Genomic DNA, 27,168 nt, shown 5'->3' with positions numbered 1-27,168 from the left:
CCCGCACGCTTCCACGCATCGCGCATCGCAACACAACATAAAGAAGCCGCCGCTCACCCTCCCTCCCCCCTTCCATCCATCCCCTCCTCCTCGCCCCCTCCGCCGCTGACCTCGTCGGCCACCGCCGCCGACGAGGCCCCCTGCCGCCGGATACCCGCCCCCTACACACCCGCTCCGTCTCAACCTGAACCCCGCTCCTCGCCCCAGCGCGCCGTGTTACCATCCGACTTCGCTGATCCTGGGAACCCTAGATCCCCTGGGCGCCCGATCGCGCGCCCCTTCCGGAGGGGCGCCGTCCCGATCTCCCCGGAGGAAATGCTCCGCCGCGCCCCGTGAGATCCGGCCGCCAAAGACTCGAGCTTTGACCGTCACGCGGCGCCATGGCGATCCGCATGACCGTCTCCTACTCCGGCTACGTGGCGCAGAGCCTGGCCTCCTCCTTCGGCCTGCGCTGCACCACCGCCGCCGCCGCGGGCTCCGGGGCCGCGCCAGGCGCCGGCTGCCGCGTCCTCCAGGACGCGCTCTCCCGCCCCTTCTGCCTCTTCGCCTCCTCCCGCCGCGTCGAGCAGCACAATGACGCCGAGGACCACAACCACCCCAAGCCCAAGCCCAGGCCCAAGCCTCTCCCGCCCGCCGCCGCTGCCGGTGCCGGCCGCTCCGCCAAGGCTGTCCCCGTCGCAGCCGGAGGCAGGCAGCTGACCAAGCTCGTCCCCGCCGATGGGGGCAGCTACTCGCTGTTCGTCTCGCCGTCCGGCTCCACGAAGGCGGATGACCCGCCCGCGTCGCTGGCCGTGGGGTTGCTGTCGGTGCTCGCCTCCGGGGTGGGTTCCGGCCCCGGCATCGCCGGCGTGTCCTCGCTGTCGGCGTCGCCGTCGATATCGTCCGGGTTGAACCCCGCGGCGCTGCTCCCGTTCTTGCAGGCCACAAAGTGGCTTCCGTGTAGCGATATCATCACCGGTGCGTCGTCCCGCAGGTCGGTACGCCCTGCAGAGGTGTCGACGGCGCCTGCACATGTGCCTTCCCGTCGCCCTTCGCCTTCGCCTGTGCCCTCCCCTGCAGTGGCTGCCCCTTCGAAGGCAGGCGTGATGGCGTTGCTTGGTAGCAGCGGTGCGGCGGCTGCCCCCGCCAAGATGGGCGTCAAGGCATTGTTTGGTAGTAGCGGCGCGGTGGCTGCCCCTACCCAGGTGGGCAGCGTGGTGGCGCCATTAGTTGGTACTAGTGGAGTAGCCCCTGGTGCTGCTGGGGTGGTGAGACAGAGTAGTGCTGCTCTTGGTGCTGGTTTAGGGTCGAGCAAGAGGACTAGCTGGCTGTCGAGGTGGGTGAATTCCTGCTCGGATGATGCAAAGACCGTCCTTGCTGCTGTGACTGTACCTCTGCTCCACAAATCCTATCTAGCTGAGCCGAGGTCCATCCCTTCGAAATCAATGTATCCAACATTTGATGTTGGTGACCGGATTCTCGCCGAGAGGGTATAGTTAACTCCCAGCCTTTGATGAGTAGCACTTTCCTGTGATGTATGTCTGCTGATGGTGCACACTTGCAATTGCAGGTTTCATATATTTTCCGGGAGCCTCAAGTTTTGGACATTGTGATCTTCCGTGCACCTCTAGTCCTTCAGGTATGACAGCCAGTTTGTCCAATTATTAACCTTTGGTCCATGATGGAATTTGTTATAATTTGAAGAACTTTTTTGCAGGCATTGGGCTACAGCTCAAGTGATGTGTTCATCAAGAGAATTGTGGCCAAGGGCGGGGACATCGTTGAAGTAAGCTTTTATCCGAAGGGTAGTGGCTTCTATTTGTTCTCATTCCCCCTCTTATTTCTTTCTTTTTGTTGGCATGCGTTCTAACCATTTGTATTCTCCTTTTTCTGAATAGGTGACTGATGGTCAATTATTAGTTAACGGAGTAGTCCAAGATGAGGACTTTGTGCTTGAGCCACCCGATTATGAAATGGATCCAGTGGTACGCCATCTTTGCTTCCTGCCTCGGCACTATTGACCAAATGTTGTAATTTGACATAATCACAAGTTTGATCATATCAAGTTTCTATGATTGAAATGTGAACCTGTTATATCGGATGTAAATGCGCTGAAATATTTGATGCTTAAAATGTTAAATTGGTTGTGTTTTTTAAGTTGATAATATTGGTGGTTCAGAAGTATGACTCTGATCATAAAGCAAGTACCTCCATTTTCTGAAACGAGTTTACACTGGGGTATACATATTGATCACTTGTTATTTTCTTTTTCCAGAGTGTGCCTGAAGGCTATGTGTTTGTGCTGGGGGACAACAGAAACAACAGCTTCGATTCCCATAACTGGTATGCTAAACATTTATAGAGGATACCTGCTTGAGTTCTCAAGACTAATTCCCAGGACATGTAAGCTCACAGTGCTATGTTTTGCCATTGCAGGGGACCGCTTTCCGTGAAGAACATTCTTGGGAGATCTGTGCTTCGATACTGGCCACCATCGAAAATAACAGATACGATCTATGACCATGATGTGGTTCATGACATGGCAATTGCAGGCATCTCCTGAGACACGCAGTTGGTGCGGCAATTTCAAACCGCCCCATTTTTTATTGGCAGAGCATCACCGATGTTCTCTGCTGCATTTTTTCTTCTCCTCTAGCTATTTATTTGATTGATGTCGCCTTGCACGTAATGCCTGGCTGACTCTCAGTTTTTCCCTGCCGTAACAGCAGATGCTTGTTTAGAGGCAACAATTCTTGTACTGTAACCAAAGGTCTGGCTCGTCTGTCAAATGAGCATCCATGACAGCGCATGGAAATTTTGTTATGTTTGGCAAAAGGAGAGTCTGTTGATCTGTTCCAGATCATATAATGTATAAGAAGCAGAAAGCATGGTATATTGTTCATCCTGTTCCTTGTGGAGAGTTTTCGTTCCCCTTTGAATCCTACATGTTTGTTTGATGAAGTAAACCATGGGAAATTTTGGAACGTGTCTTGTCTCAAGACGACGTTTTGGCACTGTATGCTTCGATGTTGTTGATTGTGATATGTAGCTGTGGTTGTCTTGTAATTGTGAGTTGTTCGTAAGAAATGAGATGTTGAGACTTGTCAGCTGCTGGTATGATGGCCACCTGGGCAGGGTACTTGTTTGGCAATACACCTGACAGCGAACCAAACGAGTGATAAATGTGTGCTTCTGTGCTGTTGATTTTGATCTCGTATTCAAAGAGCCTTTTCTCTTTTGTTATGTTTCGGCACAAGGAGAGGTGATTGACCTGTTTCAGGTCAATGATGTACACACGTTTCAGGCTATAGAAGGAAAGCAACAATCTCGGAGGAGGAAATAGTTCACTTGTTGGGCACCTGGGCTCCCTGTTCGTAAATTCACTTATGTGAGGCGCGCTGCGTTCTCCACCCAGTTATTTGAATAATATTGCTGAAGAAACCAAAGGCATGGTTCATCATGCTCCTTATTGAGTATTATGGTTCTCTTGTGTGCCCTGAGGTCTTGAATTGTTATATTTGTATTCGTGGGAATATTATGGTTCTCTTGTGTGCCCTGAGGTTGTGAATTGTTATATTTGTATTCGTCGGAATCTTGCTGCTGTGAATTTGTCCTTAAGAAATGAGAAATCTGTGACTGTACAGCTTCTACTATGTAACCTGTTCTCATCCTTGCCTGCAGAGATAAGAGATATGTGACCATGAGGATTCTCTTTTTTTCTTTTTTCATTCTCATAACTGGAAACTGTGTAGTGGTGTCAGCAACCTGGAAATGACATGAAATACCCAGTGTTTTCGAATGACGAATGGTTAGATTTTTTCAAGAAGAGATGGATTGATAGAAACAGAGGGAACTCCAAAAGAGGGAGAAGAAAGCATCTTTTGAAAACGTATTTAAATAATTCTTGTATTTGTGAAAATTGTTCTAAAGAAATAGAAGCCCTAAATTTGGATCCTTGCTAAAAGATCTACGAGGTTTTACCCTTTTTATATCTCAGAAATTGTAAACTGTGCATTGTCACCTGTCTAATTTTCTCTTCTAAGATGTGAATGTAATGTTCCTTCGTTTGAAAATTAGAAAAAAAAAATGAGTGTCATTTGGTCGACACAAATACAGATACAGGTGTACAATGCTTTGATAATTTGATTTACTCCACCGTGGTCCAGATGAGAGTCGGTAACTTAGTCAGGAACAATACAAAACCTCAACCTTGCGTTACAGACAAACCACATTTGCAGGTACACTTCTGGCCCAGACAATCATACACGAAATTGATGTATATGTGCAATTTCCTATCAGCCCCTAACAGTATCAGAAGTAAATAGACAAGGAGAAACTGTTACCATTTTACATCCAGTGACAACGGATCAGGCGGCAGAACCAACGACGTGAAGTCTGCGAAGGAGACGTTCGAAGTCAGGCTGCTCCAAGAAGTAGCGTCCGCTATCTCTAAAGATTTCCTCACCTTCTTCACCGATATAGCCTTGAGCCTTCCCTCTTCCTCAACCCTTGCGATGACGTCAAGTGTGATTCGCTGGACCACAGGCAAGGTTTTCCACTCTGGAACATCGTCCCAGATGTCGTCCTCTTCGGTGATGTCCCTCTCGAGCTCCAAACGGAATTTTACCAGGGTCATTGACGTCACTCTAGCTTCGAAGAAGTTCATTGTCCTGTTGAATTCATTCTTCTCGTTGAACCAAGTCTTTAGGAGTTCTTCAAGCCTCGGCAGTTTTGGACTAATTGAGCAGAACGCACATGCTGAGATCAACCGATCTGACATCTCGTTCACTTCAGCCTGGTCTGATAGTAACTCGATCGCGTCATCAGAAGTCAACAAGGGCTTCATGTGGCCCCCAGAGACATTGGTTTCATGTGCAACTATTGTAACCGATGATCCTACAACCCTCATGTGAAGTAATGGAGCACAGGTTGAGTGGCTGAGAGGCAATATTTGGCTTAGTCCCCTGTTAGTAGCCAACAAGCTTCCATTTGATAAAAGGCCTATACTGTGAGGATGGGAAAAGGATGCTCTCAGCGCACCAGTAATCTTTAATGCAACACCAGCAGCAACAAGTACCCTCTTCAACCCTGTATACGTGGCATTCAACTGCATATGAGGGACAACATAAGATTTTGCAGCAGTTGATTGATGAAACAAATATTGCATTAAACAAACAGGACAACAACAAATGACTTTAACTTATGATGGAAGTTTATATAAACTAATCCATGAAAGTGGTAACAAATTTAGTCATGACCTGCAAACAAAGATACCCAAGAGCAGTTTACCTCAGTTCTCCAGCATACAACAATCAAAGATATGCAGACTTGACTGCTATACACTATAATTAAGTATAAAAGCAAAATTGCATACGTCTGATGATCCTATTTGTGTCCATTCCTTTTCCACCCAGAACAACCCCTTGCCCAGGCATGCTAGAACAAAATGTTTGTACCGTGTCTTTGATAGTTTGGAGCCAAATTCGAAATTAAACATTCAGGAAGTTATATTTAAGTCAACTACATAGAAGTAGAAGCCACTGAGGAGAAGAGTCCAGTGTTTTGGTATATCTCGCATGTTGGGCATTGATTTGCCACCCCTAGTAAAGGATTCTCATTTGTCAGTTAATGTACTTAAATGGATAAACACAGTAAATTTAAATGTACATAGTTACACACTCGATACTTGTATCCTCTTCCATTAGCTTATTACCGTTCGACAGTTGAGTAATATACTAAACTGAAGGTTTTGATGTTCAATTTTGTTGCATATCACTAGAGATCTCTACCTGCAAATCTAGGAGAAAATTGGTCCAATTGACACAATGCGCACACAACGACAATTAAACCAGATATATCTGTACCAAATAGGGTTCAGACGCTGCAACAACCGCAATCAATTTGAAGTCACAATCAAAACTAAAAGGGGTAAGTAAAGTGGCAGCTAGAGCATTCACCAATTAGAGCAATCGCTTCATCTTAAAGGCGACACGGATTCAATTGCGTACCGATACCACCGCCAGCATAACATAGCAAGCAACCGGAAGCAAAATCTGAAGCAACAGCAATGCTAAAAGTCAAACAGCGGTGCTCACCGACGGCAACTGGAGCTCTGCGAGGCCCCCGCCAGCGCCATCGGAGACCACCAGCTCGAACGGCCCGGAGAGGTCGAGGTCCCTGACGCCTGAGCCGAACCCGATGGCGCCGTCTCCGGCGACGAAGTCGACCCCGTCGGGCCCGACCACCTCCTCGACCGCGGGGGCGTCGGGGCGGCTCCAGTCGACGGCCTCGTCGGAGGACCGCGCCAGGGCGGACAAGGCGCCCCCCGCGCGGGCGCGGAACTCGTAGCGCTGCACGGCGCCGACGAGCGCGCCCTCGGCGTCGAGCGGCCAGACCCGGACCTCGGCGTCGGGGTCCCAGCCGTACTTGTCGGCGACGGCGTCGATGACGTCGTCGAAGAAGGTGGGATCCGGGGCGGGGACCTGCTCGCGGCCCGCGAAGGCGTAGGCGTGCGCCGAGGCGTTGGAGGTGGCCGGGAGCGGGGAGAGCGAGGCGGCGCCGGCGGGGGCGGGGGACGGGAGGAGCAGGAGGAGGAGGAGGAGGGGGAAGGGCGTGGCCATGGCCGCGGAGGGAAGGATCTAGAAGGTTCGAGAAGGGACGGATTGGGGTTTGGCGAGAGGTAGGTGTCGTGTCGGGTCGGGTCGAGCCCTCCGGAGGAGGATCTCTTGACGGAGGGGGGAAGAAGGCGGGGACGGTTCTGCAGATATATTATTATTATGGCGCCCGTGGGGGTGGTTAGAGGCTTGATAGGAGACTGACTCGTGGGACCAGTGGACTGGATTAAAGCTTGGCTTCCTGGCGCCTCACCGTTTGCGTGCGGCCAGTTTTGTTATCCTAAATGTTAAAAATCTGACAACAATTTAGGACCCCCTTAAGTCCTGTTTGGAACCACAATAGATTATAATAATTTGAATTATAAAGATAGATTATATAATCTAGTTTATAAAAATAATCCAGGTGGTATGTTTAGAGGTCAGACGTTTATATAATTCATGTTTTACATTGTACAATGATATGTCTGTCCTGTATAAAAATAAGACGGTGGCGGTGGCAGTAGGTCATTAGTAATCCATAATCTGATTTTAGCTGGGGTAGAGTAGATTATGAGTTTTTAATAATCTGGTCATCTAGTTTTTAAAATCTACAATATACTCGTCAAGAGGGGTAGCATTTGCAAACGATTTTGCTAGCAGCTTTAGAGCCTTCTCTAACCGTTTGCCCGGAGCACATCCCGCGAAGTGCGTTGGGCATTTGCGTCGGTGGGTTTTTTGGCTTTGGGAATCAAGTTTCCAGCCGCGTCTTCAGGTTTCGGCCCCAACGCATAAAGAAATAAAGTTGTCTTTTCCGCTATCAAAAAATCAGACGAGTTCGTTCATCATGCCACAAGTCAGCGATCATCATATCACGGGGTTGGCGTTCGAACATAGCTAAAGTCCGGCAATCAAAAGGGTGGGAACCATAGACATGGAACTCAAACGACACACTCCTTTGTTGAAGGGCTGGGAGAGGTCGGCGACGGCGTTGTGGGCACAACTTCAGTGCTCGTCGTAGGGCAGTGGTCGCCGTCGGTCCCGACATCTTATTCAAGATGAGGTCGCGCTCCGCCAGGTACCACGCCTTTGCCTGCTCGTCCATCGTCGACATGTCTGCTCCCATCAGGAATGCCAAGTCTTGAGAAGGGCGAGCTTGACATCCTGCTTCGTCATCAACGTCGATCACCTCGCCTCGGGTTTCTCCTCCCTCTTGGTGGCGTTGCTCTTGGCATCGGCGATGCACTGCTCTATCGATGATTGCAGCCATTCGGCACCGGGTGTCGCGTCCCTCATCGCCTTGGCTCTTTTGGTGCCATCAAGACGCCCTTTCTGCCGCTGTCGAGGCAGGCGCATCCGGGTTGTAGACACCGTCCTTGGCTGTGACGCCCTCGATTTAATCGTACGCTAATCATACACGCAAATGCGTACGATCAAACCCAAGGACTCACGGGGAGATATCACAACACAACTCTAGACACAAATAAAATAACATCAGCTTCATATTACAAGCCAGGGGCCTCGAGGGCTAGAATACGAAAGCTCAATAAACACACGAGTCAGCGGAAGCAACAAATATCTGAGTACAGACATAAAACATGGGGTGCCTTAGAGAAGGCTAGCACAAAAGAAACAACGATCGAACGAGGCGAGGCCTCCTGCCTGGGAACCTCCTAACTACTCCTGATCATCAGCGGCCTCCACGTAGTAGTAGGCACCGTCGGGGTAGCAGTCGTCGGCGGCGGGGACCTCCATCTCCTGGGCTCCATCATCTGGTCGCAGCAAACGGATCAAGGGGACAAGGGGGGAGCAAAGCAGCGGTGAGTACTCATCCAAAGTACTCGCAAGTCTTACATCAGAACTATTCTAATTATGCACCAGTATCAAAGAAGGGGGTTATATGTGGACTGACTGCAGCAATGCGAGAATAGAGAGAGAAGGCCTAGTCCTATCGAAGACTAGCATCTTCAGGGTCTTGCAGCAATAGACGAGAGTAGAACAGGGGTAACACAATAATAGTCATATTGTTGCAGCAATATTAAAGTGAGGTCGCGCCTAAGGATCCTCCCTCGACTCCCTGCGAGGAATCAATCCCGAGGCAAACTAATTCCAGTTAAGTAACAATTGTAGTTGTAAAAGATCGGGGCACAACTCCAAGTCGTCCTGTAACCGTGGACACGGCTATCCGAATAGTTAATTTTCATCCCTGCAGGGGTGCACCACATGTCCCGTCACGCTCGATAACACTCTGGCCGGACATACTTTTCTGGGTCCTGCCCGGCCTCGGAATATCGACACGTCGCAGCCCCACCTAAGACTAATCAGAGAGGCCAGCCCGCCGGTCTAAATCCTAAGCACAAAGGGTTCGTGGGCCCAGTTCCCCTTCACGCTCCTGCACGTGGCGTGGGCGGCCGACGTCAGTCCTAGCATCCCTTAATCACAAGCGCGATGCATCTCGGGACCACTCGGGCGCGCGCCGCTACATTGCTGGCAACTGAAAAGCTTCGGCTGATACCGCGACGCCGAGTACCCATAATTCTTCCCGCGTAGCCGGTTAGTGCGAAAAGGTCTCCGACCTACCCAGATCAAATACCCAAATCCATTAGCATTTTAATTAGGCCAACAACACAGTCTCACGGGAATCCACCCGGCTTACAACTAAACACCAATGATCCCAGTAACATGGTCGAGTAACTGTGTGGTCGTAACATCGGGGGGAATCCGAGGTATCACCCTCGTTGGATCCCGAACGATGTACCCGTCAAGGTGGGCTTAGAGGAATCACCCTCGGGGGTCCCACACTCGCGGGGTGGCACGACAGAGGCGTCATCGGGAATGGTGAAAGAGGAATCACCCTCGATAACCACGACCGACTAACTATACTACAGAGATATCATCAGGAGTACTTAGTGAGGTGTCACCCTCGGTACCCGACAGTAACTCTGTAGCGTCGTACAACGAAGGGGGGTGAATGTGCTGTATCGGGTCTGGCTCGTCGATCAAAGATCGAGATTTGAAAACAAGCGGGGCAACTGATCTACGGGGTCAGAGGGGATGACTGCTCCACATATACTAAGCAGATTAAAGGTACATGACTGAAAGTAGCAGTTCATCAAAAACAGGCTATGCATCAGATATAGGAGCTAACTACAACAGTAGCAAAATACTAATGCAAGCAGTAGAAAGAAAGACATAGGCGATATAGGAATGATCAAGGGGGGTTTGCTTGCCTTGCTGCTCTGCGGCAAAGGACTGATCGGCAGGGTCGTAGATGTACCCGGCAGCAGCGTCAGTCTCGGGGTCTACCGGTAAGAAGAGGGGGAAGAAACAATAAATAATAGCACCGATGCAACACAAAGCATGACATGGAAAGATGCAGGCTAGACATGAGCTAACGCAGCAACATCCGTCATAGACGGGTCGGAAGAATATCTGACGATATTTTCCCGGGTCTCGGGCTACTACCGGTTATACTGGAAACGATGGAAAAGTTTCATGTTTGCTATGCTAGGGACGCGTGACAGACGAACGGGCCGTGTATCCGGGTTCGTCTCGATCTGCTGATCAACTTTCATGTTGAAAATATTTCGATCTGACTTATGGATTATTTAATATTAATTTTCAAAGTTTTATTAATTATTTAAGAATTAAAACAGATTTAAATGATTTAATAAAATCCCATTATGACATCATCGCGATGTCAGGCTGACATCAACATTTGACCGGTCAACTGACCTGCGGGTCCCGAACGTCATAGGCACAAGTTTTATTTAAGATTAAATATTATTTAATCAGATTAATTTAGTGGGGGACCCGCGTGTCATTCTCTAATTATGTTAATTAATTATTTTAACTAATATATCTATTTATTTATTTAATAAAAACATTATTTTTATTTTTTATATTTAATTATCGCGTGGGGCCTCCATGTCATAGATAGCGGGTGCATTGGCCCCACCGGTAAGTGACCTAAGGCTATTTACTCATCTTTTTATTTATTAGATACCTAACCGTGTAAATACCGTATTCTTCTAAATATCCATATACGCAAATACATACATCACATCTCATACATACATACATACATACGCATCTAATACATCATTTGTTTTTTTTTATTTGTTTTCTCTCTCAACACTCATCTCTCTCTCTCTGTTAACAAACAGAGAACAACTCTGTGCTAACTCCATAGAAGAACCTAAACTTCAATCCCTCCTACCGGTGTCTACGGTTGACGGATTGAGGTCCCGTTTGCCGGAACGGAACCGGGGCGGCGAGGAGAACGACATGGTGGGAGGAGCCCGAGCAGGGGCTCACCGACGGTGACGAGACGGCCCGATAAAGCCGAAGTTCGCACGAAGGTGAAGGTGATGACGGTGACGCGGTTCCGGTGAAGACGGACGTGACGGCGAGGAGGAGCCGGCCGGAGGTGAAGGAGAACGTCGCATGGGAAACAAAAAATTTCCTACGCGCACGAAGACCTATCATGGTGATGTCCATCTACGAGAGGGGATGAATGATCTACGTACCCTTGTAGATCGTACAGCAGAAGTGTTAGAGAACGCGGTTGATGTAGTGGAACGTCCTCACGTCCCTCGATCCGCCCCGGGAACAATCCCGCGATCAGTCCCACGATCTAGTACCGAACGGACGGCACCTCCGCGTTCAGCACACGTACAACTCGACGATGATCTCGGCCTTCTTGATCCAGCAAGAGAGACGGAGAGGTAGAAGAGTTCTCCGGCAGCGTGACGGCGCTCCGGAGGTTGGTGATGACCTTGTCTCAGCAGGGCTCCGCCCGAGTTCCGCAGAAACGCGATCTAGAGGAAAAACCGTGGAGGTATGTGGTCGGGCTGCCGTGGAAAAGTCGTCTCAAATCAGCCCTAAAACCTCCGTATATATAGGTGGGAGGGAGGGGGCCTTGCCTTGGGGCTCAAGGAGCCCCAAGGGGGTCGGCCGAGTCCAAGGGGGAGGACTCTCCCCCCCCCCCAAACCGAGTTGGACTAGGTTTGGTGGGAGGGAGTACCCCTTCCTTCCCACCTCCTCCTTTTTTTTTCTTTCTCTCTTGATTTTCTTCTCCTTGGCGCATAGGGCACTTGTGGTCTGTCCCACCAGCCCACTAAGGGCTGGTGTGTCTCCCCCAAGGCCTATGGGCTTCCCCGGGGTGGGTTGCCCCCCCCCCCCGGTGAACTCCCGGAACCCATTCGTCATTCCCGGTAACTCCGAAAACCTTCCGGTAATCAAATGAGGTCATCCTATATATCAATCTTCGTTTCCGGACCATTCCGGAAACCCTCGTGACGTCCGTGATCTCATCCGGGACTCCGAACAACATTCGGTAACCAACCATATAACTCAAATACGCATAAAACAACGTCGAACCTTAAGTGTGCAGACCCTGCGGGTTCGAGAACTATGTAGACATGACCCGAGAGACTCCTCGGTCAATATCCAATAGCGGGACCTGGATGCCCATATTGGATCCTACATATTCTACGAAGATCTTATCGTTTGAACCTCAGTGCCAAGGATTCATATAATCCCGTATGTCATTCCCTTTGTCCTTCGGTATGTTACTTGCCCGAGATTCGATCGTCAGTATCCGTATACCTATTTCAATCTCGTTTACCGGCAAGTCTCTTTACTTGTTCCGTAATACAAGATCCCGCAACTTACACTAAGTTACATTGCTTGCAAGGCTTGTGTGTGATGTTGTATTACCGAGTGGGCCCCGAGATACCTCTCCATCACACGGAGTGACAAATCCCAGTCTTGATCCATACTAACTCAACGAACACCTTCGGAGATACCTGTAGAGCATCTTTATAGTCACCCAGTTACGTTGCGACGTTTGATACACACAAAGCATTCCTCCGGTATCCGTGAGTTATATGATCTCATGGTCATAGGAACAAATACTTGACACGTAGAAAACAGTAGCAACAAAATAACACGATCAACATGCTACGTCTATTAGTTTGGGTCTAGTCCATCACATGATTCTCCTAATGATGTGATCCCGTTATCAAGTGACAACACTTTCCTATGGCCAGGAAACCTTGACCATCTTTGATCAACGAACTAGTCAACTAGAGGCTTACTAGGGACAGTGTTTTGTCTATGTATCCACACAAGTATTGTGTTTCCAATCAATACAATTATAGCATGGATAATAAACGATTATCATGAACTAAGAAATATAATAATAACTAATTTATTATTGCCTCTAGGGCATATTTCCAACAGTCTCCCACTTGCACTAGAGTCAATAATCTAGTTCACATCACCATGTGATTCCAACGAATCCAACACCCATATAGTTATGGGGTCTGATCACGTCTTGCTTGTGAGAGAGGTTTTAGTCAACGGTTCTGAAACTTTCAGATCCGTGCATTCTTTACAAATCTTTATGTCATCTTATAGATGCTGCTACTACGTGCTATTCGGAAATGCTCCAAATATCTACTCTACTATACGAATCCGTTTCACTACTCATAGTTATTCGGATTAGTGTCAAAGCTTGCATTGACGTAACCCTTTACGACAAACTCTTTAACCACCTCCATAATCGAGAAAAATTCCTTAGTCCATTAGTTACTAAGGATAAATTTCGACCGCTGCTAGTGATTCAATCATGGATCACTCTCTGTACCTCTCAATCATACTTTGAGTCAAGGCACACATCAGGCGCGGTGCACAGCATGGCATACTTTAGATTCTACGGCTAAGGCATAGAAGACGACCTTCGTCTATTCTCTTTAATCTGCCGTGGTCAGGTTTTGAGTCTTACTCAAATTCACACCTCATAACGCAACCAAGAACTCCTTCTTTGCTGATCTATTTTGAACTCTTTCAAAAACTTGTCAAGGCATGCATCTTGTTGAAACTTCTATTAAGAGCTTTTGATCTATCTCCATAGATCTTTGATGCTCAACGTTCAAGTAGCGTAATCCAGGTACTCCTTTGAAAACTTCTTTCAAACAACCTTGTATGCTTTACAGAAATTCTACATTACTTCTGATCCACAATATGTCAACCACATATACCTATCAGAAATTCTATAGTGCTCCCACTCACTTCTTTGGAAATACAAGTTTCTCATAAACCTTGTACAAACCCAAAATCTTTGATCATCTCATCAAAGTGTATATTCCAACTCCGAGATGCTTGCACGAGTCCATTTAAGGATCGCTGGAGCTTGCATACTTGCTAGTATCTTTATGATCGACAAAACCTCATGATTGTATCTCATACAATGTTTGCTCAAGGAAACCTTCGAGGAAACAATGTTTTGACATCCTACATGCAATATTTCATAAATAATGCAGCAACTACTAACATAATTCTAACAATCCTTTAGCATCGCTACGAGTGAGAAAGTCTCATCATAGTCAATTGTTTGATCTTGTCGAAAACATCTTTGCGACAAGTTGAGCTTTTCTTAATAGTGACTTATCACCATCATTGTCTGTCTTCCTTTTAAAGATCCATCTTTACTCAACAGTCCTATGATCATCAAGTAGTTCTACCAAAGTCTACACTTTGTTTTCACACATGGATCCTCTCTCGGATTTCATGGCTTCCAGCCATTTGTCGGAATCTGGGCCCACCATCGCTTTCTTCATAACTCGTAGGTTCACTGTTGCTCAACAACATGACCTCCAAGACAGGGTTACCGTACTACTCTGCAGCAGTACGCGACCTTGTCGACCTACGAGGTTTGTAGTAACTTGATTCGAAGCTCAATGATCATCATCATCAGCTTCCACTTCAATTGGTGTAGGCGCCACATGAACAACTTCCTGCGCCCTGCTACACACTGGTTGACGTGATGGTTCAAATAACCTCATCAAGTTCTACTACCCTCCCACTCAATTCTTTCGAGAGAAACCTTTCCTCGAGAAAGGATCCGTTTCTAGAAACAAACACTTTGCTTTCGGATCTGAGATAGGAGATGTACCCAACTGTTTTGGATATCCTATGAAGATGCATTTATCCGCTTTGGGTTCGAGCTTATCAAACTGAAACTTTTTCACATAAGTGTCGAAACCCCAAACTTTCAAGAAACGACAGTTTAGATTTCTCTAAACCTCAGTCTATACTGTGTCATCTCAACGGAAATACGTGGTGCCCTATTTAAAGTGAGTGCGGTTGTCTCTAATGCATAACCCATAAATGATAGTGGTAATTCGATAAGAGACATCATAGTATGCACCATACCAAATAGTGCGTGGCTATGATGTTCAGACACATCATCACACTATGATGTTCCAGGTGGCATGAACTGCGAAACAATTTCCACATTGTCTTAACTGTGTACCAAAACTCGTAACTCAGATATTCATTTCCATGATCATATCGTAGACAGTTTATCCTCTTGTCACGACGAACTTCAATCTGAAACGGAATTGAACTTTTCAACATTTCAGACTTGTGATTCATTAAGTAAATACTCATGTATCTACTCAAATCGTCAGTGAAATAAGAACATAATGATATCCACTGCGTGCCTCAGCACCCATTGGACTGCATACATCAAAATGTATCACTTCCAACAAGTTACTATCTTATTTCATCTCAATGAAAACAAGGCCTTGCTCATGTGGTATGGTTTGCATGTCACTAGTGATTCGAAATCAGGTGAGTACAAAGATCCATCAGCATGGAGCCTCTTCATGCAATTTATACTAACATGACTCAAGCGGCAGTGCCACAAGTAAGTGGTACTATCATCATCAACTCGTATCTTTTGGCACCAATATCATGAACATGTGTAACACTACGATCGAGATTCAATAAACCATTGAAGGTGATTATTCAAGAAAATAGAGTAACCATTATTCTCTTTAAATGAATAATCGTATTGCAATAAACTCGATCCAATCATGTTCATGCTTAACGCAAGCACCAAATAAAAATTATTTAGGTTTAACACCAATCCCGATGGTAGAGGGAGCGTGCGACGTTTGATCATATCAACCTTGGAAACACTTCCAACACGTATCGTCACCTCGCCTTTAGCTAGTCTCCGTTTATGCCGTAGCTTACATTTCGTGTTACTAATCACTTAGCAACCGAACCGGTATCCAATACCCTCGTGCTATTAGGAGTACTAGTAAAGTACACATCAACATCATGTATATCAAATACACTTCTTTCGACTTTTGCCAACCTTCTTATCTACCAAGTATCTAGAGTTGCTCCGCCTCAGTGACTGTTCCCCTCATCACAGAAGCACTTAGTCTCGGGTTTGGGTTTAATCTTGGGTCTCTTCATTAGTGCAGCAACTGTTTTGCCGTTTCACGAAGTATCCCTTCTAGCCCTTGCCCTTCTTGAAACTTAGTGGTTTTACAAACCATCAACTATTGATGCTCCTTCTTGATTTCTACTTTCGCAGTGTCAAACATCGCGAATCGCTCAAGGATCATTGTACGTATCCTTGATATGTTATAGTTCATCATGAAGCTCTCACAGCTTGGTGGCAGTGACTTTGGAGAACTATCACTATCTCATCTGGAAGATTAACTCCCACTTGATTCAAGCGATTGTCGTACTCAGACAATCTGAGCACATGCTCAACGATTGAGCCTTTCTCCTTTACTTTGTGGACAAAGAATCTTGTCGGAGGTCTCGTACCTCTTAACAAGGGCACAAGCATGAAATCACAATTTCATCTCTTTAGAACATCATTTATGTTCCGTGACGTTTTACAACGTTTTCGGCGCCTTGCTTCTAAGCCATTAAGTATTTTTGTACTGAACTATCGTGTAGTCATCAGAAACGTGTATGTCGGATGTTCACAGCATCCACAGACGACGCTCAAGGTGCAGCACACCGAGTGGTGCATTAAGGACATAAGCCTTCTGTGCAGCAACGAGGACAATCCTCGGTTTTACAGACTCAGTCTGCAAAGTTTGCTACTATCAACTTTCAACTAAATTTTCTCTAGGAACATATAAAAACAGTAGAGCTATAGCGCAAGCTACATCGTAATTCGCAAAGACCATTTAGACTATGTTCATGACAATTAGTTCAATTAATCATATTACTTAAGAACTCCCACTCAAAAAGTACATCTCTCTAGTCATTTGAGTGGTACATAATCCAAATCCACTATCTCAAGTCCGATCATCACGTGAGTCGAGAATAGTTTTAGTGGTAAGCATCTCTATGCTAATCATATCAACTATACGATTCATGCTCGACCTTTCGGTCTCATGTGTTCTGAGGCCATGTCTGCACATGCTAGGCTCGTCAAGCTTAACCCGAGTGTTCCGCGTGCGCAACTGTTTTGCACCCGTTGTATGTGAACGTTGAGTCTATCACACCCGATCATCACGTGGTGTCTCGAAACGACGAACTGTAGCAACGGTGCACAGTCGGGGAGAACACAATTTCGTCTTGAAATTTTAGTGAGAGATCACCTCATAATGCTACCGTCGTTCTAAGCAAAATAAGGTGCATAAAAGGATTAACATCACATGCAATTCATAAGTGACATGATATGGCCATCATCACGTGCTTCTTGATCTCCATCACCAAAGCACCGGCACGATCTTCTTGTCACCGGCGCCACACCATGATCATCCATCAACGTGTTGCCATCGGGGTTGTCGTGCTACTTATGCTATTACTACTAAAGCTACATCCTAGCAAAATAGTAAACGCATCTGCAAGCACAAACGTTAGTATAAAGACAACCCTATGGCTCCTGCCGGTTGCCGTACCATCGACGTGCAAGTCGATATTTCTATTACAACATGATCATCTCATACATCCAATATATCACATCACATCGTTGGCCATATCACATCACAAGCATACCCTGCAAAAACAAGTTAGACGTCCTCTAATTTTGTTGTTGCATGTTTTACGTGGTGACCAAGGGCATCTAGTAGGATCGCATCTTACTTACGCAAACACCACAACGGAGATATATGAGTTGCTATTTAACCTCATCCAAGGACCTCCTCGGTCAAATCCGATTCAACTAAAGTTGGAGAAACCGTCACTTGCCAGTCATCTTTGAGCAAAGGGGGTTACTCGTAACGATGAAACCAGTCTCTCGTAAGCGTACGAGTAATGTCGGTCCAAGCCGCTTCAATCCAACAATACCGCGGAATCAAGAAAAGACTAAGGAGGGCAGCAAAACGCACATCACCGCCCATAAAAACTTTTGTGTTCTACTCGAGAAGACATCTACGCATGAACCTAGCTCATGATGCCACTGAAGGAGAACGTCGCATGGGAAACAAAAATTTTCCTACGCGCACGAAGACCTATCATGGTGATGTCCATCTACGAGAGGGGATGAATGATCTACGTACCCTTGTAGATCGTACAGCAGAAGCGTTAGAGAACGCGGTTGATGTAGTGGAACGTCCTCACGTCCCTCGATCCGCCCCGCGAACAATCCCGCGATAAGTCCCACGATCTAGTACCGAACGGACGGCACCTCCGCGTTCAGCACACGTACAGCTCGACGATGATCTCGGCCTTCTTGATCCAGCAAGAGAGACGGAGAGGTAGAAGAGTTCTCCGGCAGCGTGACGGCGCTCCGGAGGTTGGTGATGACCTTGTCTCAGCAGGGCTCCGCCCGAGTTCCGCAGAAACGCGATCTAGAGGAAAAACCGTGGAGGTATGTGGTCGGGCTGCCGTGGAAAAGTCGTCTCAAATCAGCCCTAAAACCTCCGTATATATAGGTGGGAGGGAGGGGGCCTTGCCTTGGGGCTCAAGGAGCCCCAAGGGGGTCGGCCGAGTCCAAGGGGGAGGGCTCTCCCCCCCCCCCCCAAACCGAGTTGGACTAGGTTTGGTGGGAGGGAGTCCCCCTTCCTTCCACCTCCTCCTTTTTTTTTCTTTCTCTCTTGATTTTCTTCTCCTTGGAGCATAGGGCGCTTGTGGGCTGTCCCACCAGCCCACTAAGGGCTGGTGTGTCTCCCCCAAGGCCTATGGGCTTCCCCGGGGTGGGTTGCCCCCCCGGTGAACTCCTGGAACCCATTTGTCATTCCCGGTATATTCCCGGTAACTCTGAAAACCTTTCGGTAATCAAATGAGGTCATCCTATATATCAATCTTCGTTTCCGGACCATTCCGGAAACCCTCGTGACGTCCGTGATCTCATCCGGGACTCCGAACAACATTCGGTAACCAACCATATAACTCAAATACGCATAAAACAACGTCGAACCTTAAGTGTGCAGACCCTGCGGGTTCGAGAACTATGTAGACATGACCCGAGAGACTCCTCGGTCAATATCCAATAGCGGGACCTGGATGCCCATATTGGATCCTACATATTCTACGAAGATCTTATCGTTTGAACCTCAGTGCCAAGGATTCATATAATCCCGTATGTCATTCCCTTTGTCCTTCGGTATGTTACTTGCCCGAGATTCGATCGTCAGTATCCGTATACCTATTTCAATCTCGTTTACCGGCAAGTCTCTTTACTCGTTCCGTAATACAAGATCCCGCAACTTACACTAAGTTACATTGCTTGCAAGGCTTGTGTGTGATGTTGTATTACCGAGTGGGCCCCGAGATACCTCTCCGTCACACGGAGTGACAAATCCCAGTCTTGATCCATACTAACTCAACGAACACCTTCGGAGATACCTGTAGAGCATCTTTATAGTCACCCAGTTACGTTGCGACGTTTGATACACACAAAGCATTCCTCCGGTATCCGTGAGTTATATGATCTCATGGTCATAGGAACAAATACTTGACACGCAGAAAATAGTAGCAACAAAATGACACGATCAACATGCTACGTCTATTAGTTTGGGTCTAGTCCATCACATGATTCTCCTAATGATGTGATCCCGTTATCAAGTGACAACACTTTCCTATGGCCAGGAAACCTTGACCATCTTTGATCAACGAACTAGTCAACTAGAGGCTTACTAGGGACAGTGTTTTGTCTATGTATCCACACAAGTATTGTGTTTCCAATCAATACAATTATAGCATGGATAATAAACGATTATCATGAACTAAGAAATATAATAATAACTAATTTATTATTGCCTCTAGGGCATATTTCCAACAGGAGGTTCGCCGAGAGGGGCCCCGGTGAGGAGGGCCCCCCGGAGATGGAGCCGGCCGGAGTGGATGAGGCCGGCAAGAGGGACCTCGGGGAGGCCGGGGCCCCTGCCGGCGGGGTGGAGGCTGAGGGGGGGCGGCTCGCCGGCGGGAAGGAGGAGGGGCTCGCCGGCCGGGAGGATGAGGCCGTGAGGGGGGGAGGCCGCCGGGGGAGGAGGAGGCCGTGGGGAGGGGGGCCGCCGGGGGAGGAGGAGGCCGTGGGGAGGGCTGCCGGCGGGAGGAGGAGAGGCCGCCGGCGGGATGGGAGAGGGGCTCGGTGGGGGATCTGGCGTGGGGGAGAGGGGCGACGGGAGGGGAGGGGAGGGTCGTGGGGATCTGGCGTGGGGGAGTCTCGGTGGGGGGAGGAAGGGAGACCGAGAGGGGGTGTGGGAGGCGCTGTCGTGGGGGTGGGGCCCCCCACGAGGGGGAGGCTGGCGGCGCGTGGGAGGCGAGTGGGAGGAGGCGGCGGCTCCCTCGCCAGGGGGGCTAGGGTTTGCGGGATGGGGGGTGGCCGGCTGGGCCTATTGGCCCAGTTGGGCCGGTTGGTTTTCCCTTTTTTTTTTATTATTATTTCTTTCTTTCAATTTTCTTTTCTTTCTTTTATCATTATTATTTTTTTAATACTTTCTTTTTTACATATATATTCTTTTGATACTTAACATGAATTTATAAAATACTTTTCTTTTGTTTTCAAATTTTTGGATCCGGACAGACTCGAATCAACGCGGGTCTGAGATGGAAATTCGATGACGTGGCATCATTAGCGGGTGGTCATTGTAGCTTAATTACAATAATTACTTTAGCAAAAGTCGAGGATGTCACATTGGCCTGGCGAGAGCGAGCCGACACTCTGTCCATTTCTCGCATGACTCGATCCTCGTGAACACATGAAGGAACTTGAACTCTTGGTCGATGTTGTCCTCACAAAACAAGTCGAACATCCGAACCATATGCACAGTCAAAGAACAAGTGTCGGCGAAGTACACGGCGAAGAGTTGGGACGGCGAGGCACTCGTCTTCCTTTGGCGTCCACTTGACACGAGGCTCGCTCGGTCTGGCGTTGGACGACCGCTTCTTCTTCTTTCTCCCTTTGGTCTGTGGCTCCACCTCCGTCGGTTCTTCCTCCTCCACCTCCTCCTCGACACCGTCGTGCTCGACGTCCTCCATGTCCACGGATGTGTCCAGCATTTCGACTTGCGTGCGGAACCCGGAGCACGAAGCGACAGTGATTGAGCCGTTCATGATGATCTCGTCCATGTCAGCGTCGGTGCTGCTGAACCGTGGCGCTGACCCATGTGCGAAGGGTAGGGCCCCACAGCGTAGAGTGGGCGCATGAAAGACTGAGTACGTCGGTAGCGAATAGTTGTACTGGGTACTGAGGTCGGCGGTGAATGCGGGGGAGTGCACGCGCGGGTCGAGGGTGAAGACCGGGGGGGGGGGGGTCGTGCGGGGAGGTGGTGTTGGGTTGAAGCCACCAAGAGAGTTGTCGTTGATGTACTCAGGCGAGGGTGCGTACCCCCACAATGGAGGCGAAAAGTTGGTCGATGACGCGACGCTCTGTTGGCTCCCCCCATGTGCCTTGTGGGTACTAGTCGGCCTATTAATGAGGCAAAAGGTTCGCCATCCCCGTGCAAGACGTCTCCTCCCGCTCTGCCGCCGCGTCCCGGGCCCTCTTCATGTTGAGCCTGTTCTGACGATCGGTGGTGACCGCCGCCCGGCGATCAACGCCGGCCTTCCACTCGACGTTCGTCAAGCCCGGACGCCTTGCCATCAGCGCCGTCATCTTCCTCTACTTTGGCTGGACGGAATCAATGGCTAGGCGAGGGGCCTGTTTGGGGGGAGGGGGGGGGGGCTGGAGATGCTCTTAGTTGCAAGGGATATCAGTTTCTTCACAGCGATATGTCAGTTTCTGTTAGAGAAGGCGAATTCTCGTTCAAAATTGTCGCCGTTTGATCTCGCCTGAAAACTAAAATAACCGTTAAAAGGGGTCTGTTTGTCATCCCCCTCTCAGCGAACGTCAGTTGGATATGATTTTCACAGAATTATTGCCCTTCCGAGTGAACGCTCTCATCCAAACACCAGATCTCACACACGAATCCTAAAGCGTCGCTCTGGTTATCCGCCGAGGAAACATGGGATGTATATCGGCGTCCTTTGTTGTTTTAGGTAGGGTGAGGAAACCATGTCGGTTTTGAATATGAATCCACTCGGGTCGGCAGTTTTGCACCGGGGATGGTGATCGACTACTAATTTGATTGCGATTTTGCAATATATTTGAACTGAAAGAACAAAATATAGTGGTACTCCGTATCTGGCAGCTCAGAAAGAGTGGTAGCAGCAGATGCACTGGATGGCACACTACAGATACACCGAAGTATGTCTGAACACCGGTTTTTTTTTTTTTTACAGTAATCTCTGAGCACCGGTTCACCCCCAAGTGGGTATTAGTAGTAGCCTCGTAGGTTAACTTAAGAAACCTCTCTAGAGAAAGGCCGGGTTATAATATACTCCCTCTGTAAATTAATATAAGACATTTTATATCACTAATTAGTTTACAGAGGTAGTAGTACAGATGATGCTAACTGTTTACTTGCATGTTTGGCATGTTGGCAAACAAGCACTTCGCCCAAAATGCGGTCCGGCTCGCAACGGCAGCAAATACCCTGCGGAGAAAACAACTACACCTCATTAGGACAATCAACAACAGTGGGGCAAAACCATTAGTAATAACAGTACTCGCTAAGCATTCATGGTCACACATTGCATCTGGGAGTTCAATTCTCAGACATTATTTGGGAATGATTAGCAAAATAGAAATGCCGTTTGATTCTTCACAATCAAAATAGAGTTAATCTTAGATTCTTAGAATCCAATCCAAGACTCTCCTTTGGCACACAGGAAGGACTACAAATGCCCACAACGCTGCTAACCTGACTACATAAGATAGTACTCCCTCCGTTCCTAAATATAAGTCTTTTAAGCGATTTCACTAAGGGACTACATACAAAGCAAAATGAGTGAATCTACACTCTAAAGTATGTCTATATACATCCGTATGTAGTCCTTTAGTGGAATCTCTAAAAAGACTTATATTATGGAACGGAGGGAGTATGCAGCATGCTTATCATGAAGGAATTTTTTGCTGCTTATTATACGCCTTGGCCCTGCTAAATTCCCGCTGGTGCAACAAACAATACTGCCATTTTGAAAACTGTTGGGGAGTTGGTTACCTGCCCAACTAGGGACAGAATCACATTTCTTGCAATTTCCTCAGTAATTTAACTGGATTTTCGAATCCAAACAACAAATAACAGGAAGCTGCAAAAGATCACAAAGTAACACTAATTGACATATTCTACCCACTACCCAGGAGCAATGCAGCTCCAAGCCGTTATCAGGAAATCCCTACTATGAATTTAAGGTGGCATTGAAGAAGGTTATATAAATTGATAAAATCATGCCCAACTAGGGACAGAATCACATTTCTTGCAATTTCCTCAGTAGTTTAACTGGATTTTCGAATCCAAACAACAAATAACAGGAAGCTGCAAAAGATCACAAAGTAACACTAATTGACATATTCTACCCACTACCCAGGAGCAATGCAGCTCCAAGCCGTTATCAGGAAATCCCTAGTACTGCCTCTGTAAACTAATATAAGAGCGTTTAGATTACTAAAGTAGTGATCTAAATGCTCTTATATTAGTTTACGGAGGGAGTAGTATGAATTTAAGGTGGCATTGAAGAAGGTTATATAAATTGATAAAATCATGTTTGAACTGTTATTCAGACAGGATAACCTAGCTGGATATGAAATTTATTGCGACATAATTGCTAATACACTCTTGAGTTTGCATTTCCAGGTGATTATTCTTGTACAGCGAAACATATTCTACGCTATCAAAATTAAAAACACTACAAGAAAATTTGTCTAGAAATCCCAGACGTTAAATTTATAACTCATAGTTATCTCAATTAGCAATTGGACTGTGCTAAGATTTCTCAGTACAACAGGTTGACTAGTATTTCAATTGTAAAATAACATGCATGTTCAGTTAGCCTTTTAGTCAAACACATACATGGACTTCCTAAGGAGATTAGGCAATAGATTTTTGCTCAATGCAACTCCCTGAAGGTTCTGCATTCTTAACAATCCATGGATGCTTCAAAATATCGTCCAGAGAAATCCTCTTGCTTGAATCCTTCACTAGCAGCTGCATACAAAATTCATACTTTGAACTTCACCACCTTAAAGGATATATAACCCATTCATCTAAAAAATAAATGATATATATAATGTTTTGAGATTTTACCTTGCAAATGAGATCCTTGGCATCTGCAGATATGACACGAGTTTTAGGAAACAGCAAGTCCACTTTGACTATCCTGCTCAAAATTCATGTTGCAGAGAATGTGTATCAAAGGAAGAGTGTGCAAAACACAAACACTGTAGCTACACAAACATTGTACCTCTTACCTCATCAGGGTATCTTGCTGTTCTTCAGCTTCAAAGGGTGGTGATCCATACAAAAACTCGTAGCACAGGATTCCTAAAGTCCAGTTGTCAACAGCGTAATCATGAGCCTTTTTCTCGACCATCTCTGGTGCCAGGTAATCTATTGTGCCACAAAGTGTGTGACGTTTAGCATTTGATCGAACCGCCCATCCAAAATCTGCAATTTTGAGTCGGCCCTGTAAAGTGGAAGTTGAGTGACTTCTATAGTTCTATAAAAAAAGGCTCAGCAACTTATGCACAGACAGAGTTAAAAATGTGGACAGCAATCAGCTCTGACAATGTGGACAGCACAACAAATGATGTTCTTTACTGGTTTCTTACTCATATGGATATGGACAACACAACTAATAAGGCCTCTGACAGTATTTGATAGTCCCTATAGTGACAAAAGTGTTGCTTTACGAATCTCGAGAAAGTTATACAGGACATGCATCTACAAAGTAACAAGGTGTTCACAGCCATATATAGTACACAAGTGCAAGTCGGCATAATCTGTATGACCAGCAGTATTTACCAGCAAAACGTGTACTATTACTCGAAAAGAAATGGGACGCCCATGTACATTGCTGAACATTGCATTCAAATCATAAACCTTGGGATGTCAAATTTATACTGCACTATTTTACTTACAAATAATTATAGAGTGAGCTACTGCTTATCTACTAGTATTTCGTCCCTCTATAAAACCGATTTAAACATAAAAGCTATGTGCGGCATAACCTAAAATTTCTGTACAGTTGGATTGATCACCAACGGTCATAAGTTGAGATGCATAGTGCTTCAATTCACAATGTATAGCTGCTGAAATTTTCCACATGTATCCTAACAAAAGCTCAGGCTACAAGGATATCTGGATAGATTATGCTTCAGCAAGACAAAGGCAAATGGGATATATTGTTTGTTTTATTTTATCTCAAGTATTTTTCACATATCGGCCATATCTATAAAAAGAGGTTGCGTAACCGATCACAACGCACAACATGCATTTCCCGGAAACATATATATTGCTTCATTAGAGCACAAAATGCTACTAAAATTACCGCAGCAATGCATAGGTCCAGCTATTGTTTAATCCATCTGTGGGCAGGCATAATTTACAACAATGATGTATTCGGATTTTATGTTGTTGGCAAACATGGATGGCCAAAAAAAATAATGCATTTAACTCACTGACTTATCAAAATATTGCCCCATATAAATTCTTAAAATACGCAGTTTGGTATGATAACACATAACAGCGACAGAGAGGCAGCAACTGCATGCAGAAGAACCAACCTCGATATCAAGGAGCAAATTTTCCGGCTTGATGTCCCTGTGAATTACCTGCTTCTTGTGACAATATGCCAGTGCACCAGCAAGGCTTGCTACATACTAAAGCCAAATAAAATGAATTAGATTAACAGAAAATCGAGCACAGAAATGGTAAGTCGGTAGAAAAGCAATGTAGGTCCACCATGTTTGACAGCCTGATGTGCTGTACATAAAAAAATGTGTACATGTCATGCTAAGCAGAGTGCAGTTTGACCCATTATTGTTCAGAAAATATAAATCTGGTTATTGTGTTTGGATCTTTGGGTTGGATGGTCAAGATCTCAGGCTGAGCTGGAAGTGTCACTCCTGAGATGGGTTTCCCGTACTGAAAATGCTAGATTTGTTTTCACTCCCATTCATGAAAGAGGGGTGACGCTTTTCCTTGTGTTTCTAAAGATGTTCTGGAGTTCTGAAGTTCTTCATCTTGCAGTGTGATACGGAGATCCATTAAGCCCAATGGAAATGAATAGCTCCTACCAAAATTCTTAACAATCAGACAGTTCACTACTTTCAGCAATGCATGACAAACCAACATGACTAAACACATATTGTTTCAGAAAGCCTACTAATAAATATACTAAGATACTAGGATCCAGTAGTCTTTTAACTTATCTTTCTCCCTCTCACCACCTCAGTCAGAAGTAATACTTCATTAGTGAAATGCTAGGAAATGCCCCCTATTGAATTTTGCGGCCTTTTCTATGGGACAGTCAGAGCTCGGAATGCAGATTTTGAGATTTCAGATAGTTAATTCCACAAACGATAGTGAATAACAACTGGGTGATCCAATCAATAAACGCCACACGGCTGGGGAAAAGTAACACGGCAGCAAAGTGACAGGGTGGGGAGGGCTCACGGTGGCGGCGGTCCGCTCCGAGAAGTGGCCGACGCTGCGGAGGAGCTTGTAGAGCTCTCCACGGGCGGCGTACTCGAGGACGAGGACGACCCGCTGGTCGTCGTGGAACCAGGCGAAGAGGCGGAGCACGTTGGGGTGGTCGAGGCCGTGCTGGATCTCGATCTCCCGCCGCAGGTGCGCGTGGAACCGGTACTTCTGCAGCTTCGTCTTGTATATCACCTTGAGCGCCACCACGTAGCCGCTCTGGATCGCCGCAGTTTTCCGGCGCGTCAGCCTCATCGGAGTTGAAACATTTGGGGGGCTAGGGTTTCGGGGACGTACCTGCTTCTCGCGGGCGAGATAGACCTTGCCAAACTTGCCCTCGCCGATGAACTTGCCGATTTGGAAGTCGGAGAGGCTCCACCCCGGCCGCTCCATCGGAGGACGGAGACGCTGGTGGTTGCCGGCGGAGAGACGATAGAATTTCGAAATCGAGCGTGTGGAGACGAGCTCGTGTGTTCGAAAGTACTCCCTCCGTTCTTTTAAGAGATTTCATTAGAAGTCTACATACAAAACAAAATAAGTGAATCTACATTTTAAAATATGTTTATATAAATCCGTATGTAGTCTACTAGTGGAATCTCTATAAAGACTTATATTTAGGAACGGAGGGAGTATAATTCTTTTAAGCGATTTCACTAGGGATTACATACGGAGCAAAATGAATGAATCTACACTTTAAAGTATGTTTATATACATCCGTATATAGTGTGGAATCTCTAAAAAGAATTATATTATGAAACGGAGAGAGTAGCAGTAAGAGGAAGAGCAAATCGAAGGGGTGCGTAGAATGG

The 27,168-nt window shown here is 46.7% G+C and overlaps 3 protein-coding genes across 4 annotated transcripts; 1 reads left to right on the top strand and 2 right to left on the bottom strand.

Annotated features, from left to right (window-relative positions):
• The first annotated feature begins 22 nt into the window (after positions 1-22).
• LOC123452382 (probable thylakoidal processing peptidase 2, chloroplastic) lies at positions 23-2,881 on the top strand. Of its 2 annotated transcripts, XM_045129031.1 has the most exons (6): positions 23-1,469; positions 1,550-1,618; positions 1,697-1,765; positions 1,878-1,964; positions 2,255-2,322; positions 2,416-2,881. In XM_045129031.1, exons 1-6 carry the CDS (start codon positions 381-383, stop codon positions 2,540-2,542), a joined length of 1,509 nt encoding a protein of 502 aa, XP_044984966.1. In that variant the 5' UTR covers positions 23-380; the 3' UTR covers positions 2,543-2,881. The 2 variants fall into 2 exon arrangements, 1 of the variants encoding a protein (XP_044984966.1); XR_006632592.1 differs by lacking the exon at positions 2,416-2,881 and having other exon boundaries at positions 1,697-1,784; positions 2,255-2,267.
• A 1,215-nt stretch (positions 2,882-4,096) lies between these two features.
• Positions 4,097-6,739, bottom strand: LOC123452383. Its single transcript, XM_045129032.1, has 2 exons — positions 6,075-6,739; positions 4,097-5,086 (listed from the first exon to the last, which is right to left on the bottom strand). Exons 1-2 carry the CDS (start codon positions 6,597-6,599, stop codon positions 4,319-4,321), a joined length of 1,293 nt encoding a protein of 430 aa, XP_044984967.1. The 5' UTR covers positions 6,600-6,739; the 3' UTR covers positions 4,097-4,318.
• Positions 6,740-22,168: 15,429 nt separating this feature from the next.
• LOC123452381 (serine/threonine-protein kinase Aurora-3-like) lies at positions 22,169-26,836 on the bottom strand. Its single transcript, XM_045129029.1, has 7 exons — positions 26,657-26,836; positions 26,336-26,578; positions 25,444-25,539; positions 24,130-24,344; positions 23,966-24,038; positions 23,732-23,866; positions 22,169-22,315 (listed from the first exon to the last, which is right to left on the bottom strand). Exons 1-6 carry the CDS (start codon positions 26,750-26,752, stop codon positions 23,750-23,752), a joined length of 840 nt encoding a protein of 279 aa, XP_044984964.1. The 5' UTR covers positions 26,753-26,836; the 3' UTR covers positions 22,169-22,315; positions 23,732-23,749.
• Between the last annotated feature and the right edge of the window lie 332 nt (positions 26,837-27,168).

This window comes from Hordeum vulgare, chromosome 5H (assembly GCF_904849725.1).
Source record: "Hordeum vulgare subsp. vulgare chromosome 5H, MorexV3_pseudomolecules_assembly, whole genome shotgun sequence".
NCBI lineage: Eukaryota > Viridiplantae > Streptophyta > Magnoliopsida > Poales > Poaceae > Hordeum > Hordeum vulgare.
Note: the sequence above shows the minus strand (reverse complement) of the source record. Positions and strands in the feature narration are given on the sequence as shown.

Coding starts and splice junctions, on each gene's coding strand:
- LOC123452381 (XM_045129029.1), bottom strand. CDS start 26,752: ATGGAGCGGCCGGGGTGGAGCCTCTCCGACTTCCAAATCGGCAAGTTC. Junction 25,540..26,335: donor CGGAGCGGACCGCCGCCACC/GTGAGCCCTCCC, acceptor ATTTGGCTTTAG/TATGTAGCAAGCCTTGCTGG. Junction 24,039..24,129: donor CAGCAAGATACCCTGATGAG/GTAAGAGGTACA, acceptor AATTTTGAGCAG/GATAGTCAAAGTGGACTTGC.
- LOC123452382 (XM_045129031.1), top strand. CDS start 381: ATGGCGATCCGCATGACCGTCTCCTACTCCGGCTACGTGGCGCAGAGC. Junction 1,470..1,549: donor ACCGGATTCTCGCCGAGAGG/GTATAGTTAACT, acceptor TTGCAATTGCAG/GTTTCATATATTTTCCGGGA. Junction 1,766..1,877: donor AGGGCGGGGACATCGTTGAA/GTAAGCTTTTAT, acceptor TTTTCTGAATAG/GTGACTGATGGTCAATTATT.
- LOC123452383 (XM_045129032.1), bottom strand. CDS start 6,599: ATGGCCACGCCCTTCCCCCTCCTCCTCCTCCTCCTGCTCCTCCCGTCC. Junction 5,087..6,074: donor CAGAGCTCCAGTTGCCGTCG/GTGAGCACCGCT, acceptor CCTCATATGCAG/TTGAATGCCACGTATACAGG.